This window comes from Lepus europaeus, chromosome X (genome assembly GCF_033115175.1).
Source record: "Lepus europaeus isolate LE1 chromosome X, mLepTim1.pri, whole genome shotgun sequence".
NCBI lineage: Eukaryota > Metazoa > Chordata > Mammalia > Lagomorpha > Leporidae > Lepus > Lepus europaeus.
In genome coordinates, this window is record NC_084850.1 from 134,063,920 (window position 1) to 134,078,619 (window position 14,700).

Below are 14,700 nucleotides of genomic sequence, written 5' to 3' on the forward strand. Positions count from 1 at the left end.
TGGCTGCTGTGGCTGGCGCACTGCGCTGATCCGAAGCCAGGAGCCAGGAGCCAGGTGCTTCTCCTGGTCTCCCACGTGGGGGCAGGGGCCCAAGCACTTGGGCCATCCTCCACTGCTCTCCCGGGCCACAGCAGAGAGCTGGACTGGACGAGGAGCAACCGGGACTAGAACCCGGCACCCATATGGGATGCTGGCGCCATAGGTGAGGATTAACCAAGTGAGCAACAGCGCCAGCCCCTCACCTTTGTTCTTGAAAGTGCCCTCCTTTCACTGTGGCATTAATATCTTCCTCTTTGCTAAAGCATTCCTTGTGTCAAACATTTTATATTTTGGAAAAAAATACGCTCACAAATGCACATTTTCATTCACACTATCTTCTATGCTCCTCTGCACAGCAAAGACAATGCAAATGGCACGAAAAGTCTGCTACCATTTCTTTTCTGCTTCACCCCCTCCATACAGGCTTTCTAGACGATGTACTGCCCCGGTCCCAGAACTTTTTTATTTACGTTCTTTCAGTGGGTGAGCTCACCCAGTTTTACAGTCCTTATCTGTTTGCTGGCCACTCCCAAATATACATTTCCAGATTTTATCTTTCCCTTTATGGTTACCTGCCAACTGTACTATAATGTCTCATCGCATCTAACTTCACAGCATTAAAATGAAACTTGAGTTTATCCCCAAATCTTCTGTCACAGTAGCCCCCATTTTAATAAAGGAAACACTACCTATCCAACTGCTTCAGCCAAATATCTGTGGGTCATACTCAATTCTTTTCTTCACCTTCTCACATCAAAGGCATCAGCATGACCTTTTGGTTTTTACCACTGAAGCATAATCACTAGAATGTGAGTTTATTTTGGGATTGCATTCTGTCCTGTTCAGCAATGTATATTCTGAGGACCTAGGTAGTGCCTGACATGTAAAATAGGAAGCCAATAAGTGTGCAATGACTGAATCCTGAATTTGGCCATTTCCCTCCATTCCCACGATCAATACCAATGTCTCACACCTATTAGAGGGCACTTCAAAAAGTTCATGGAAAATTTGAATTAAGCATCATTTTATTTTGCTGCAAAAAATTGAAGTATGTGTAGAGTTCTTTCATAAAATGCATTTTCTATGAGCTTTTGGAAGAGCCCTTGTTTTTCTGCAATATCCTCCTGCTATTGCTACTCTTGATCCCATGGCTATGCACTTAGTAGCCTATTTGCTATTTTGAAACTCACCAGTGGATTCCAATCAGTTAAAATAAAATATATTCCCTTATACTGTTCTGTACAGTACTATATAAACCTGAAATTACCCATTTCTCTAACCTTATTTCCTACTTCTTTCTTATTCTGTACTGGTTTTTCATAATACGCATTTTTCATGAAATTTCTGAAGACTCCTTGTATTTCTCTTTCTGTGTAGATTATGTACAGGGAAACATTTTGTAGATGCAAGGCAGGACTCAGTGAGCTCATACACATATTAAGCCCCTCAATGTAAGCAATGTTTAACTCACAAGAAATGTTCAATATACATCTGGATATTTGGAAATATTAAACCAACAGTTTAACATTAAACCAACAAGTTTCATGTATGAAGTTTTTAGGGAACAGCTTTTTAAAGATGTCTCTGATCTGTACATAAAATTTTAACTGCAGTTCTCTAGCGATATGACTAGCAGCAATATTCTTCATATCAAAGGTTATGTTTGTCTCCCAGCATTTTAAACCGAAAACAGGTGCCAGCCTTCTGGTGTCCTCTATGAGATTGGATTATAGGGCAGAACAGTGTTTTCCAAATGGATGCATACCCTGGAATTGCTTGCAGAGCTGCAGAAATACTGATGCCTGCGCTGTATCCTGAGTTTGAGATTTAATTAGTGGGGTGTGGTCAAGGCTTAGTAGTCTTGAGAATCCCTTGGTGCTTCTAATGTGTAGGTAAGTTTGGAAAAACATTGAACTGGAGAGCTTGAGTTAGGTATTTCAAATCTCAAATCTCTGAATAGTGTAAAGCCTAGCTTTTTGCAATAAAGTTTAAGTTGCAACAATAAGATCAACCTCACTGCATTTATCAAGCTGCAGTCTACATGAGTAGAACATTATTTACATAAGGCAGAGCAACTGATGAAAAGTCACATCGGTTATGGGTACACATACCACCCCCTCAACACACACATTGTCAGTATTCAAAACAACCATGAATTTAACATAACTTTGTCAAATTGAGTATATTTCCCCAATTAGGGTTGCCAGATAAAATAGGGGCAGCTCAGTTATATTGGAATTTCACATAAATGACCATTTTACAGTATACACATATCCCATACAACATTTGGGTCATACTTATACTAAAAAGTGTTATTTATCTGAAATTTTAATTTAGCTGCATACCCTGCATTTTATTTGCTAAATCTGACAATTCTGCCTCAAATAAGATTTTTAATGAGCAATAGCACATATTTATGGGCTGCAGTGTGATATTTCGATGCATGTATAAAATGTGTACTGATCAAATCAGGATAATCAACATTTCTCCTTCTTTCACATTACTTTGATTAGAGCCTTGGAACTCCTTTCTCTGCTCATAAAATATGTACCTGAGTTTTAAAGGACTAACTTGAACAGTAGTAATTCAGTGTAGTCAGACAATGAGGACAAAAATTAACCTTAGCTTTTTGCTTGTTGTATGTTCGTTTGTTTTCTGAATTCCATTGCATGGTTAACCACCTCAAGCTCTACAGGACTTGTTCTGCACTGAGGGCCAACTGTACCTTATTCTGCCTCTTCTGTCGTCTTCGAAGACGCAGGAACTCCTTATGTTGCCTGGAGACAAAGTTCACTGCTGCATATTCCAGTAAGGCAGCAAACACAAACAGAAGGCACACCGCCATCCAGATGTCAATCGCTTTTACATAGGACACCTGAGAGAGAGGGGGGGGAGAGAGGGGAGACAGGGGAGAGAAGGGAGAGAAGGGAGAGAGAGAGAGAGAGAGAGAGGTGAAGAAAACGTGCTAGGAACCCAGAGTGTAATGTTGTGAACAGCAGAGTAACCCGATTTCCTTGGTGAAGGATTTTCTAGCCTTTCCTTACGAAAGTGCTTAAGGAAGGCATCAATTCCACTTTGAAGGTTCAGGGCAAGTGAGTGGAAGTCTCACACCTCCCTGGCCTGGCCCTTGCTGCATCTCCCTCAGTACAGCCACCTGCTCAAAGACAGTTCTTCCCTGAGGCCAGCTCTGGAGCTAACAAGGGTTCCCTTAGAGCAGATTTTAAGTATCATCACCACAAAAGAGTATGCAAGGTGATACATGTGAAAAATCTTGATGTAGCCATTCTGTAAGGTCTACACTTATCAGAACATCACTTTGTTTGCCACAAGTATGTGTAGGGTATACTTGCCAATTAAAAATTCCCTTAGTGAAATAAGAAAAACAGAACTTTGAGATAAAAAATAGAATGCATACTATTACTAAAACTGATAACTTCTATTTTTTCTTAACATTTACAGCCTAATATAATTAATGTAATCTTAAAAACTTGACTGAGAAATAAACTATGTACAGTCATAGGTCCTTCCAAAGCCAATTTGTAATTTCCATCAATTTATTGATCCTAACTGACATGGAAAAACTGTTCTAAATATTTTTAAACTCACAATTAAAGAGTATCAAGCCAAACCAAAGTGAGACATCGGGGATTTATCCTTAAGAAGGTATCTGGTTTAAAAGAAAACTTGTATAACTCTTCAGTGTTTATTAAATTTTGTAATTTGACAGGACAAATTCTGAAGACAAATACAAGAATACTTAAAAAAGTTTATGGAAAATGGAATTAAAAGATTATGTGGGTGCATAAGAATTTGAAACCCATGCATATGAGGGGCCTTCAAATTTCAGCGCAAATGGTATTACAGAAAATTACGCATGGATTTCAAAAGATATTTTGTACCAGAATAAATTTATCTTGAATTACATTTTCTGTGAACTTTTTGAAGTACCCTCATACTTTTCACATGCAATGGAAAATGCCCTCCCTCTTACTTGATTTACAAAAGTTTTTAAAGTATAACGGGGAAATAACTGCACCAAGTTGTGATGTATTAGATTTGACTACAAGAACACTTAGCAAGTTAGCAGCTGAAGGTGTCTTAGCCACTTCTAATTTTTAAATACATTGCCCTAGTCTTTAACATTTAGCAGTAAGTGCTCACTTTAAGCATTTCACATGTATTAATTTTGTAACCCTTGTAAAAGTGGTATTATGCACATTTGCTTTTTTAAAAAATGTATTTTATGTATTTGAAAGGCAGAGTTACAGAGAGAGGGAGGGAGGGAGAGAGGGAGAGAGAGAAATGTGGGGGCCCAGGAATGGGAGCCATCCTCTGTTCACTCCCCAGGTGCAAGATAGGAAGCAGAGCAGGCAGGAATTGAACTCGCATCCACATGGGATGCCAGTGCTGCAGACTTCAGCTTAAGCCACTGCGTCAAAGTGCTGGCCCCTACTCATTTTCTGAGAGGAACCTGAGGTATGCAGGGGTTAAGTTATTACCCAGTGTCACAGTACTAACAAATTACAGACCTGAGACTGGAATTGGAATTGAAACTTGGTCTGATGAGTAGATTTCCTTTCTGAACACACACAAACACACTATTAGGATCATATAATTTGGATTTTGCATTTCCTTTCCATTTTCATAGTGAACACTTCCCATGTCATTTAACTTTCATTTAAATCATAATTTCCAATGCTTGCATAATGGTCCATATCATGATTCATCACTCTACTTTCTAGAACATTTATTTTCTATTTTATTTTTATGACTATAAATTTTGTTGCTATGAATATTCATCCCCCAAAATATTTGTTTCTATTAGGTCAATTTTTTGATTGGTTACAAGGTAAACAATATGAAAAGATGCTCTTGACTTTGAAAGTTAGCAGCACCAAGGATGTTAAAAGCAGAGACTCTGGAGAGAGATGCCCTGAGTTCGATAAAGTGCTCTGCTACTATTTCTAGAACTTTTCTGGGTTTCTTACCCTCCTTCTGCTTCCATTCCTTACCTGTAAAATAGGAACAATCATAGTACCTATCTCCTAGAGGTTTACAGTTGATGAAGCCACTCCATATATATATGAAGAACTTAGAATAGTGTCAAGCACAGAATAAGTGCTATATAAATGTTTGCAATTATTTGGCTACTTAAGGGCATGAAATGGAGAATGTTTGGAAAAGACAAACAAGGAAAATACAAATCATCCAGAATCCTAACATACTCTAATTATTAAGATTATCACCTCTATTAAACTATTGGTTTCACACAATCTGAACTGTTAGTCCCATATATGTTGTGACAAAGTAGTCTGTTACTTCATCATCCCCAATCCTTTGATTATAAGGGGTCTTTAAAAAGCTCATGAGAAATGCATACTATGATTAAAATATGCATAGATTTCAAAATTTTATACCCAAATCTACATTTTAGTTTTATGTTCCACAAAATGTTTGAGGTATCCTCCTCATATGTCACTATTCCTATGTTCCCATTCTTTCTGCTTAAAGGATTTTTCAGAATTCTTCAAGACCAGGCCCAGACACCAACTTTCCTGCGAAGTCTCCTTCGTCTTTCCCTGTTCTCCCATCTGGATTAAGGCCATGTTCCTTTGTTCCCTCACCAACTGCTATTGGACTTGTCCATCCATCAGCTGCTCAGACTTTATCCTCAGACTATAAGCTTGTTAATGTTTTAAAACTCTGTTTACTTGATGTTGAGGGCAGGCCCTGTGCAGTATTAGATTTGGTATCAGCAGCATAGCACCTAGCAAGTAGCGGGTAGGCATTAATTGTGTGGGGTAGACAGAGGGATGATTGAATGACTGAATGAAAGGAAAAGGGAAGCAAGGAAGGACATGTCTAGCTATCTTTATATCTTTCTGTTTTAATTTCAACAATTTTAAGCTATATACTATTAGCCACCCTTGTATATATTTGATACTTGTGAGATTGGGCTATTAGTAAATTTTTATTCTCTCAGTACACTCAGGACTCCTGGAAAATTTTTCTGTCCTTAATAAGTAACAATTTGTCTTATATTTGGTCTTCTGGAGTAATCTTATTCCCCTTTAATAAAAGAACATTACCAGTTACAGAATTCTAACTTATAGATTATTCCAATGGTCTGTAAATGTTTTAAGGCCCAATAATGAGAGGAATTTGTCAATGCCTGAGATATGTCCATACCAGGAGCCAAGTGCAATACAGATGACCATCATTCCTCCTCTATCCTGGCATTTACAGCTTTCAGTAATTTGTAAACCTCTTCCCCATCTCCTCCTGGTTGTCAGTAGGCCAAGCATGTATTCTTTTTTAGTTGCTCATAAATGAATTCATTCTGTCTCTTAATCATTTTGCTTAGTCTCCAAGTTTCCTCCAAATCACAGTTGCCTTTCCAGCACTGAAGTACCAACATTAAATGCATTATTCATGTAGATTTAAATGGTGTTATGAGACCCCTGTTACACATGATCTGATGTCCCCCAGTGCTGGTCCCCCTGGGATTGACATTCCTTTCCTTGCTTTTAGCCAGCTCTGATGTCAGATTCTCTCCCTTTGGCTGCTAAATCATAGATGTTTTCAGCTCACATCTTCCCTTGTCACATTCTTTTTATCATTCTGGGGCTTACATGACTCCTTCCTGAACTATTTACTTCAAACTTGCAGGATAGTTTTCAAAGGTAATTAAGCGCTCAAAATGCCGTTATGATTTACTGAATTGATAGTTTTCAGGCATACTTAATTCAGAAAAACTCATGGAGTGTCGACAACATGGAGGAAACTGTGTTCGGTGCTGGTAGGCAGTGGGACAGCAGATACAAAGATGACTACTATGCACACTGATTGTTCCCAGGACACTGCCGTTTACACTTGAGGGGAGCCTATTCATAGTGTGATCCCCAAAGGGACACTCATTTACATCAAGGAGCAAGAATTATGGCCCATGGATCCAATCTGGCTCATCTGTTTTATAAGTAAGCTTTTATGGAACATGACCATACTTATTTATTTACATATTGTCTATGGCGATTTTTGCACTACAATGCTAGAGTTGGCTTGTTGTGACTGAAACCAGATGCCCCACAAAACCTAAATGGCCCTTTGCAGAAATAATTTCCTAGCCTTTGACCTAGACTGTGATGTTGGCTGATTTTGTCCTGGAGTTGTACATCCTAGTGGTCCTGCTTCAATGCTTAATAAACCACAGTATGGGGTGAGCAATTTGCATACTGCTCTGGATGTCTGTATCCATGTTAAAGTGCCTAAGTTGGTGTCCTGACTCGACTCTTGATTCAGACTTCCATCTAATGCACACTTTCAGAGGCAGCAGGTGGTGGCTCAAGTACCTCTATCCTGCCACCCATGTGAGATATCTGGGTTGAGTTCTGGGGTCCTGGCTTTGTCCTGACCCAGCACAGGTAGTTGTGGGCATTTGAGGAGTAAATCAGCAGATGGAAAGTCTCAGTCTGCCACTGTCTCTCAACTAAATACAAACATATTAGCAGAACTTTAAAAGGAGAAATCATGGTATGGAGAGAGAGAGAGAGAGAGAGAGAGAGAGAGAGAGAGAGAGAGAGATTGATTCATGTGAACGTGTAACTGACACAAGGTCAATGGTTTCATATGCCAAATAGAGAGACCCCAAATCTGGTGATTAGTATGGAGTTGGTGTTGACAACAGAAATCAAAAAGGGTTTTTCTTTATTCCTTAAATGGTGGGGCACTTGATTCAGTGCCTGAGGAAAGCCAGGGCTTGGAGTAGAGAAGAAGGTATAAAAGGCAAAGTTGTGAAGATGAGAGAGAACAGTGGGCTCTGGGGATGGTGAGCAAGCCAGTGACTTTGATATGCTGGGTGTCTGGGAGGTGCAGGGGGAAGGGTAGACAGGTCATCTGCACCAATGAAGAAGGCACTGAAGCCCAGACAGACGGGTTCGGAGTTTCATACTGCTCATAAAGGTAGTTATAGCTTTGAAGTGGGGTATAGATGTACAGGTATAAGTCATTTTAAAATTATTGTGATGTCTTTGAGAGACAAAGCAAGAATCTTCACAAAAGCAGACACTTTCTTTTCTTATAAAGTTTAACTCTTTGCTTTTGAGACTTTTTAAAAGATTTATTTATTTATTTGAAAAGCAGAGCTATAGAGAGAGGCAGAGAGAGAGAGAGCGAGAGTGCGAGTGAGCTCAATTGATTGATCTTCCATCCCCAAATGGCCCAATGGCCGGAGCTGAGCTGATCTGAAGCCAGGAGCCAGGAGTCTCCCACTTGGGTGCAGGGTCCCAAGGACTTGGGCCATCTTCCACTGCTTTCCCAGGCCATAGCATCATAGCAGAGAGCTGGATTGGAAGTAGAGCAGCTGCGAGTCGAACCAGTGCCCATATAGGATGCCGGCACTGCAGGCAATGGCTTTACCTACTACACCACAGTGCTGGTCCCAGCTTTTGAGACTTTTAAAAGGAATTTTGTTTATTTACTTGAAAGGAAGAGTTGGGGAGAGGGGGAGACCGAGTGATATCTTCCATTTGCTGATTTGCTCTTCTAAAAGACCACAATGGCTAGGGCTGGGCCAAGCTGAAGCCAGGAGCTCCTTCTGGGTCTCTGAAGTGGGTGGCTTGGGCCATCCTTTTCTACTTTTCCCATGCCATTAGTAGGGAACTGGATTCGAATTGGAGCAGTCAGGACAGCAACAGGCACCCATATAGGATGCCTGAGTTGCAGGCAATGGCTTAACCCGCTACAACACAGCTCTGCTGCCTGCACACACCTTTTGACACTCTGAATTCTTTGTGGGACCTTTACTTTCATTTATTATTTGTATTTCTTGAACTCTTTCCTCTCCAGTTTTCTATCTTCATATCCTTCATCTACTCCTATGTCTGCCTCTCTGGGTGGGTGGGTGTCCTATAGTAGAGACTGGCCAAGTGCATAATAATTCCATTTCCTGTACCAGCAAACTAGACTTTCCAGTTCAGTTGGGTCCCCAGTGGAATGTGGGCAGAAGGTATACATGCTACATCGGGACCTCTAAAATCTCCCATATGATTTTAGACCTTAACCCTTCTGTAGCCAGCTTGATTGTCACTGCTAAAGATGGCAGTGCCATAAGATCCTTAGAAGGCCTACGGCCACCCATCCTAGAGTGGAGTTGAATTAAAATGAGAAAGAAACATACAGTATTTAGTGACAGAGATGTCAGAGTTTTGTGCTTCTGCAACTCCCAAGTCCACTCCTCAGCCCTGACCTCTCAGGTGCATTCCTGGGCCAGTTCAAAAATGCTTACAGGTAGTATTTGCAAAATTAAAACTCATTAAATGCTCCCTCCTTCCCATTCTTCCTCTTTGAGTTATTCTTTTCTCTAGCAACCCTGGTTTCACCGATAGTTCTTTCCTTGCTTTTATTTCTAATACTGCATCTGTTGCACAGAGTCAACCTTTATTTCTGCAAAGAACCCTTAATTTTGGTCTTTTCTCTCCATGTCAAAGGTGTCACTACAATGCTGGCCATTAATACTTACATTGTTACACTATGTGTGTGCCCTGGTTATTCAATCTTATTTGACTCTTTCCTAACACAAACCACAAACTTTGTTCTGTGTTTGAGCAATTCTGCTTACCTCTGAGGAAGTCTAGTTCCACTGATGACTCATTGTCTACACCAGTGGTTCCCAAATGGGGGTGATTTGGCACCACAGGGAACAATTGGCAATGCCTGGAGATATTTTTTGGTAGCCATGACTGGGGGAGGTGCTACTGGCAAATAGTAGTTTGAGATCAGGAATGCTGCTATATATCCTGTTATGCACAGGACAGTACACATAATAAAGAGTTTATGGCCGGCGCCGTGGCTTAACAGGCTAATCCTCTGCCTTGCGGCACCGGCACACCAGGTTCTAGTCCCGGTTGGGGCGCTGGATTCTATCCCGGTTGCCCCTCTTCCAGGCCAGCTCTCTGCTATGGCCCGGGAGTGCAGTGGAGGATGGCCCAAGTGCTTGGGCCCTGCACCCCATGGGAGACCAGGAGAAGCACCTGGCTCCTGGCTTCAGATCAGTGAGAGGCGCCAGCCGCAGCGGCCATTCGAGGGTGAACCAACGGCAAAAAGGAAGACCTTTCTCTCTGTCTCTCTCTCACTATCCACTCTGCCTGTCCAAAAAAAAAAAGAGTTCACCCACCAAAATTTCAATAGTTCTGACGTTGAAAAACCCTGAGACAGAGAAAGTAAAAAAAATCCCCAAATCCAGGTATCTGTGTCTAGTCCTGTGTTGCTCCCCAGGATGGACATTCAGCAACATCTGAAGATGGTTTTCAATGTTCCAACTGGAAGCTAGAAAGCTGGTACTGGTTTGTATTGGATATAGGACAGGGACGCTGGTAAATACCCAATGGTAATGTTGTTATAAGGTTGAGAAACCCTGGCCTATATTCTTCTCTCAGCACAAAAGCTTCTCGCAAACTTTTTTCCATCTGTTTATTTCCAGGTAATTCCTCAAGCAATAGCCAAAATTTCAGCTCCACAGGGATGCTCTCTGTGCTGATCTAGTCCACAGTTGTGTCACCAGTCTTTAGAATTTGTAAGGCATTTTCAGTTAGGATCAGCCACTTCAGTGTTCACTTTGTGCATATGAACTTTTATTCACCTGACCAAAGTATATGATATTTGGAAGATAAAGACCCAGTAATGTCTTTGTTCCATACCATTGTGAATAAGTCTTTGTGCCTTTATTAAGTACCCAGTAAGTTTGTTGATTAACAAATTTTCCAAGCAGTATATAAATTCAAATTTTTTTCACAAGCACTGTTTTATATTATGAAAGGTTAGCTAGAAAAAAACGACAACTATAAGGAAGAAAAAGTTAGTTTAGATATTTTAGAGCTGATAGCTGATGATAGCTAGATTATTATTCTTTTTTTTTTTTTTTTTTGAGATTTAAAAAGATTTACTAGTCAAAGACCTCCAGCCAGAGCAGCATGGGGCTTCCAAGAGAGTAAAAAACCCAAAGGGTCTGGGGGTAGTGGGGTTTTTAAGTACAATTTCAAAGGAAAAAAAAAAAAAACTTGACAATCAGATTGGCATTCAGTTAGCAGGCAGGGACAAACCCATCAAAAGGCCTGACTTACAATTCTCCATCCTGTCTGCCTGCTCTGGATAAAACAAAAGCCCACCCAGAGGCTGGGACAGGTAACTTGTTTTCACTGTAAGCTGTGAGCTCAGGAGGAGCGCCCTTGCTATCCTCATGGTGGGTTTGGAGATTCCCAAGGAAGGAGGGAGGCCTGTTTGGTCTTGCTAGAGATAACTTTTGGGGGAGGGAGCAAATATTTTACACCCCAAATTCCATTAGGACCACCCTGACTACCTATTAACCCATCTACTCCTCAGATTCCCTCCTTAACAAGAATGTGGCCTAATATCTGTTAGGGGAGACAGGCCAATGATTGCTCTGGGTGCTTCATGCTGAGAAGGGGCATCTTTAGGAAGGGGAGTCGGGACAGATTCCAGCATGAGGTGGCTTCTCCACGGGGATGCAGTGCCAGCTTGCAGAGCCAGATTACTTTTGATTTGTTTTCACTAAGGGAAAGAACACTTATTATTATCATGACTTTACACCTCATGTAGTTTGCACACATATCTGGTAGAAAAGAAGAACCAATCAAGTGGTTTAGCTTTCCATGTCATTAGATAAATGTTTATGTGTTGTTTGAACACATCAGTTAGTGAAATTCAGTTAATTCCATCACGTCTACAGTCCTTAGAGCGTTCCCCGTATTTTTCAAATCAATCGACATTTTTTGAAAACTTTGACAAGTTTTCTTGAGTCATTTTTTTTTACCATTAATTACATTCTCAGTACAGATTCAAAATGGAAAATCAAGTAATACACTTATTTCTTTTAGCATCACAATGTTTTATCTGTGTTCAGATATTATGGTGATTGTGTTGCAAAGCCAGTTACACATGAGTTGGGCTATTTTTGACTTGTATTTATCTGCAGGACAGAAGAAGGGGCCATCATTGTTCAAGGATTAGCTGAATATCCTTCTAGCTTGGATGTCCTCTCCATTCCTCACGGCAAGCTATTCTCATGTGCCAATTAAATTATAACCACAACCCTGCCACTAGGCTAACCTCTGAGACCTGTGACATTCCTCTAGCAGTCAAGCAAGGATGATTGCTCGTGAACCTGTCCAGAGAGAAGTTTTCTATGGTGGAGAGAAATCACAAATAAGTATGGTCAACCAAGTCTTATTTTTTAATGACAAAGAGATGATAGAACCTATAGGACAACCTCAAAATTCTCAGACATTTGTCTTTAAGGGCAATGATCTCATAACCTCCTGCTTGAGTCGATGTTTATTCTCAAACCATTGCTGAAGCAGAATAGAAGCTTTTCTTCTTTATAGAACCATTTTATTTTATCTGATTTAGAGGTGGAAAATTTTTAATTAATTAACCTTGATTAGTGCCACTGTTGAAATATCTGTTGGCCTCAGTAGCCTGAGATGTGTTTCCATTACATGGAACAGAAGCCTTTGGTAGCTCTAATCAACTTGTCTCTTATTGACTGCTAGGAGGTGTACCACCGCTCTCTTCATCTTCATTTTATAGTGGAGAAAAAATAAGTGCTTTAAATGCACTGTTGAACTCATACACAGCTAGTAGTCAATAGCAGCAAGAAAAAAGAATTCTGGTTTTGTTTTTCTGTTTTGCCTCTTTTTAAAAAGAGCTTTATTTATGAATTTGAAAGTCAGGATTAGAGAGAGAGAGAGAGGTCGGTCGGTCTTCCATCCTGTGGTTCACTCCCCAAATGGCTGCAATGGCCAGCGCTGGGCCAGGTGGAAGCCAGGAGCCAGAAGCTACATCCAAGTCTCCCATGTGAGTGGCAGAGAACCAATCACTTGAGCCATCTTCTACTGCTTTTCCCAGGCCATCAGCAGGCAGCTGGATTGGTAGTGGAGCAGCCTGTGACACAAACTGGTGCTCATATGGGATGCCAGCATCAGAAATGGTGGCTTCAACTGCTACAGCAGAACACCAACCCCATTTTTATTTTAAAGATTTATTTATTTATTTGGAAGGCAGAGTTACAGAGGCAGAGGCAGAGGCAGAGAGAGAGGTCTTCCATCCACTGGTTCACTTCGCAGATGGCCACAACGGCCAGAGCTGTGCCAATCTGAAGCCAGGAGCCAGGAGCTTCTTCCAGAACTCCCAGGTGGGTGCAGGGGCCTAAGGACTTGGGCCATCTTCTATTGCTTTCCCAGGCCCTAGCAGAGAGCTGGATTGGATATGGGATACCGGCACTGCAGGTGGTGGCTTTACATGCTATGCCACAGTGCCGGCTCCACCAGCCCCATTTTGTCTTTTATTTACTCTCATCAGAAAAAAATATAGATAGTTGAATAAACCTGTTATCTAAGATTCATGGTATTGTACAATTTAATCTTCATAGTTTCACTGCCAAGTTGCTATTTTTATTGCCTAATTAAAGAGCTAACACCTGCTGTTTAATGCTGGGAAAATAAGATTTCCTTGGCAGAGAGAGGGTGGCAGCACTGACTACCTTGCCCATTCCAGTGACAGCAGCCCCACTCCGTTTTCTGATATTCATGTTGGAATCTAGACAGAGTAGTTGAATAAATAGAACTCTCGTGGTGGTGCTGTTTGTAGAAATAGCCATTGGGTGGCAGTGCCTCCCGGCTTGGGATCTACAAAAACCAACCCCTTACAAATGGACCTGAAAAACCTTTGGATACCAATTAGTTTGTTGGGCATTGGATGATGCACAGGCTTAGTTAGCTGATGTAATTTCTAAAGACAAATAAGTTTGTCTCCAATATGGGGGTCAGGAAGCTGTTAAATATTGTTACCAAAGCTCCCTATCCATGTGAGTTTTGTGGGTACAGTGATAACGGAAGAATAGTTTTGCCAACTCCAGAATGTGTGAGGAACACCAAGCAACAGCCATTGTTACCATAGCAACACTCTACAGAAATGCTCCCCCAAATCTTAGCCTTCTGCAAAAGTAGGCATCTAGGGGAGCCAAAATGAGGAAGGGCTTGCCTCTGGAGGAAAGGGAGGAAGCAGGACAAATGGCCATATTTCACTACAGTTTCAGTGCGTGGACAGGAATACTGATTCCTGTTATAATCTACTACTTGTTGACTGCACCTTCATCAGCAAAACAAGTGATGTATGTTTTTTTTCTAATGAGATCAGGAATGAGGAGGGAGTTGGGGTTGCTAGCAAATTACTCGCTATTAGAAAAACACCTGCAAGTGAAGAAAAATGCCAGTTGGGTTATCTCAGTACTGGAAAGAACCATGGGTTTTTGTGGGATGATGAGACTCCACTTAATAGATAATTTGTATAAGCAGTTTGTGTGTTTTGTGGGGGGGGGGGTGAGAATGGAGAAACAATGAAGATGTACAAGAAGGGAAAACAAAGTGAACATCTTTGGAGCCAGGCCAACTTGGATTTGACTCCTACCTGGATAACCAGCTAACTTGGGAAAATGCCTTGACATTTTGGAATGTCAGTTTCTTTGTATTGAGATAAGGGCCCAAAGATTATAGTCTCATGGAGTCACTGAAGGATTGAATAAAAAAACTTGATGTAAATGTTAACACTCATTTGGCAGGTCGTAGGTGCTCAGTCACACTGGCTTGC

General features: G+C 41.0%; 2 protein-coding genes across 2 annotated transcripts in view; one reads left to right on the forward strand and one right to left on the reverse strand.

Moving 5' to 3' along the window:
• The window catches only part of FANCB (FA complementation group B), a 209,929-nt gene that overhangs the window by 174,511 nt on the left and 20,718 nt on the right, over positions 1–14,700 (forward strand). The window lies entirely within an intron of this gene.
• Positions 1–14,700, reverse strand: part of GLRA2 (glycine receptor alpha 2) — a 542,545-nt gene that overhangs the window by 35,147 nt on the left and 492,698 nt on the right. The window contains exon 8 of the mRNA XM_062183520.1: positions 2,765–2,914. Within this exon, the coding sequence (XP_062039504.1) occupies positions 2,765–2,914 (150 nt within the window). The remainder of the gene's footprint in view (positions 1–2,764; positions 2,915–14,700) is intronic.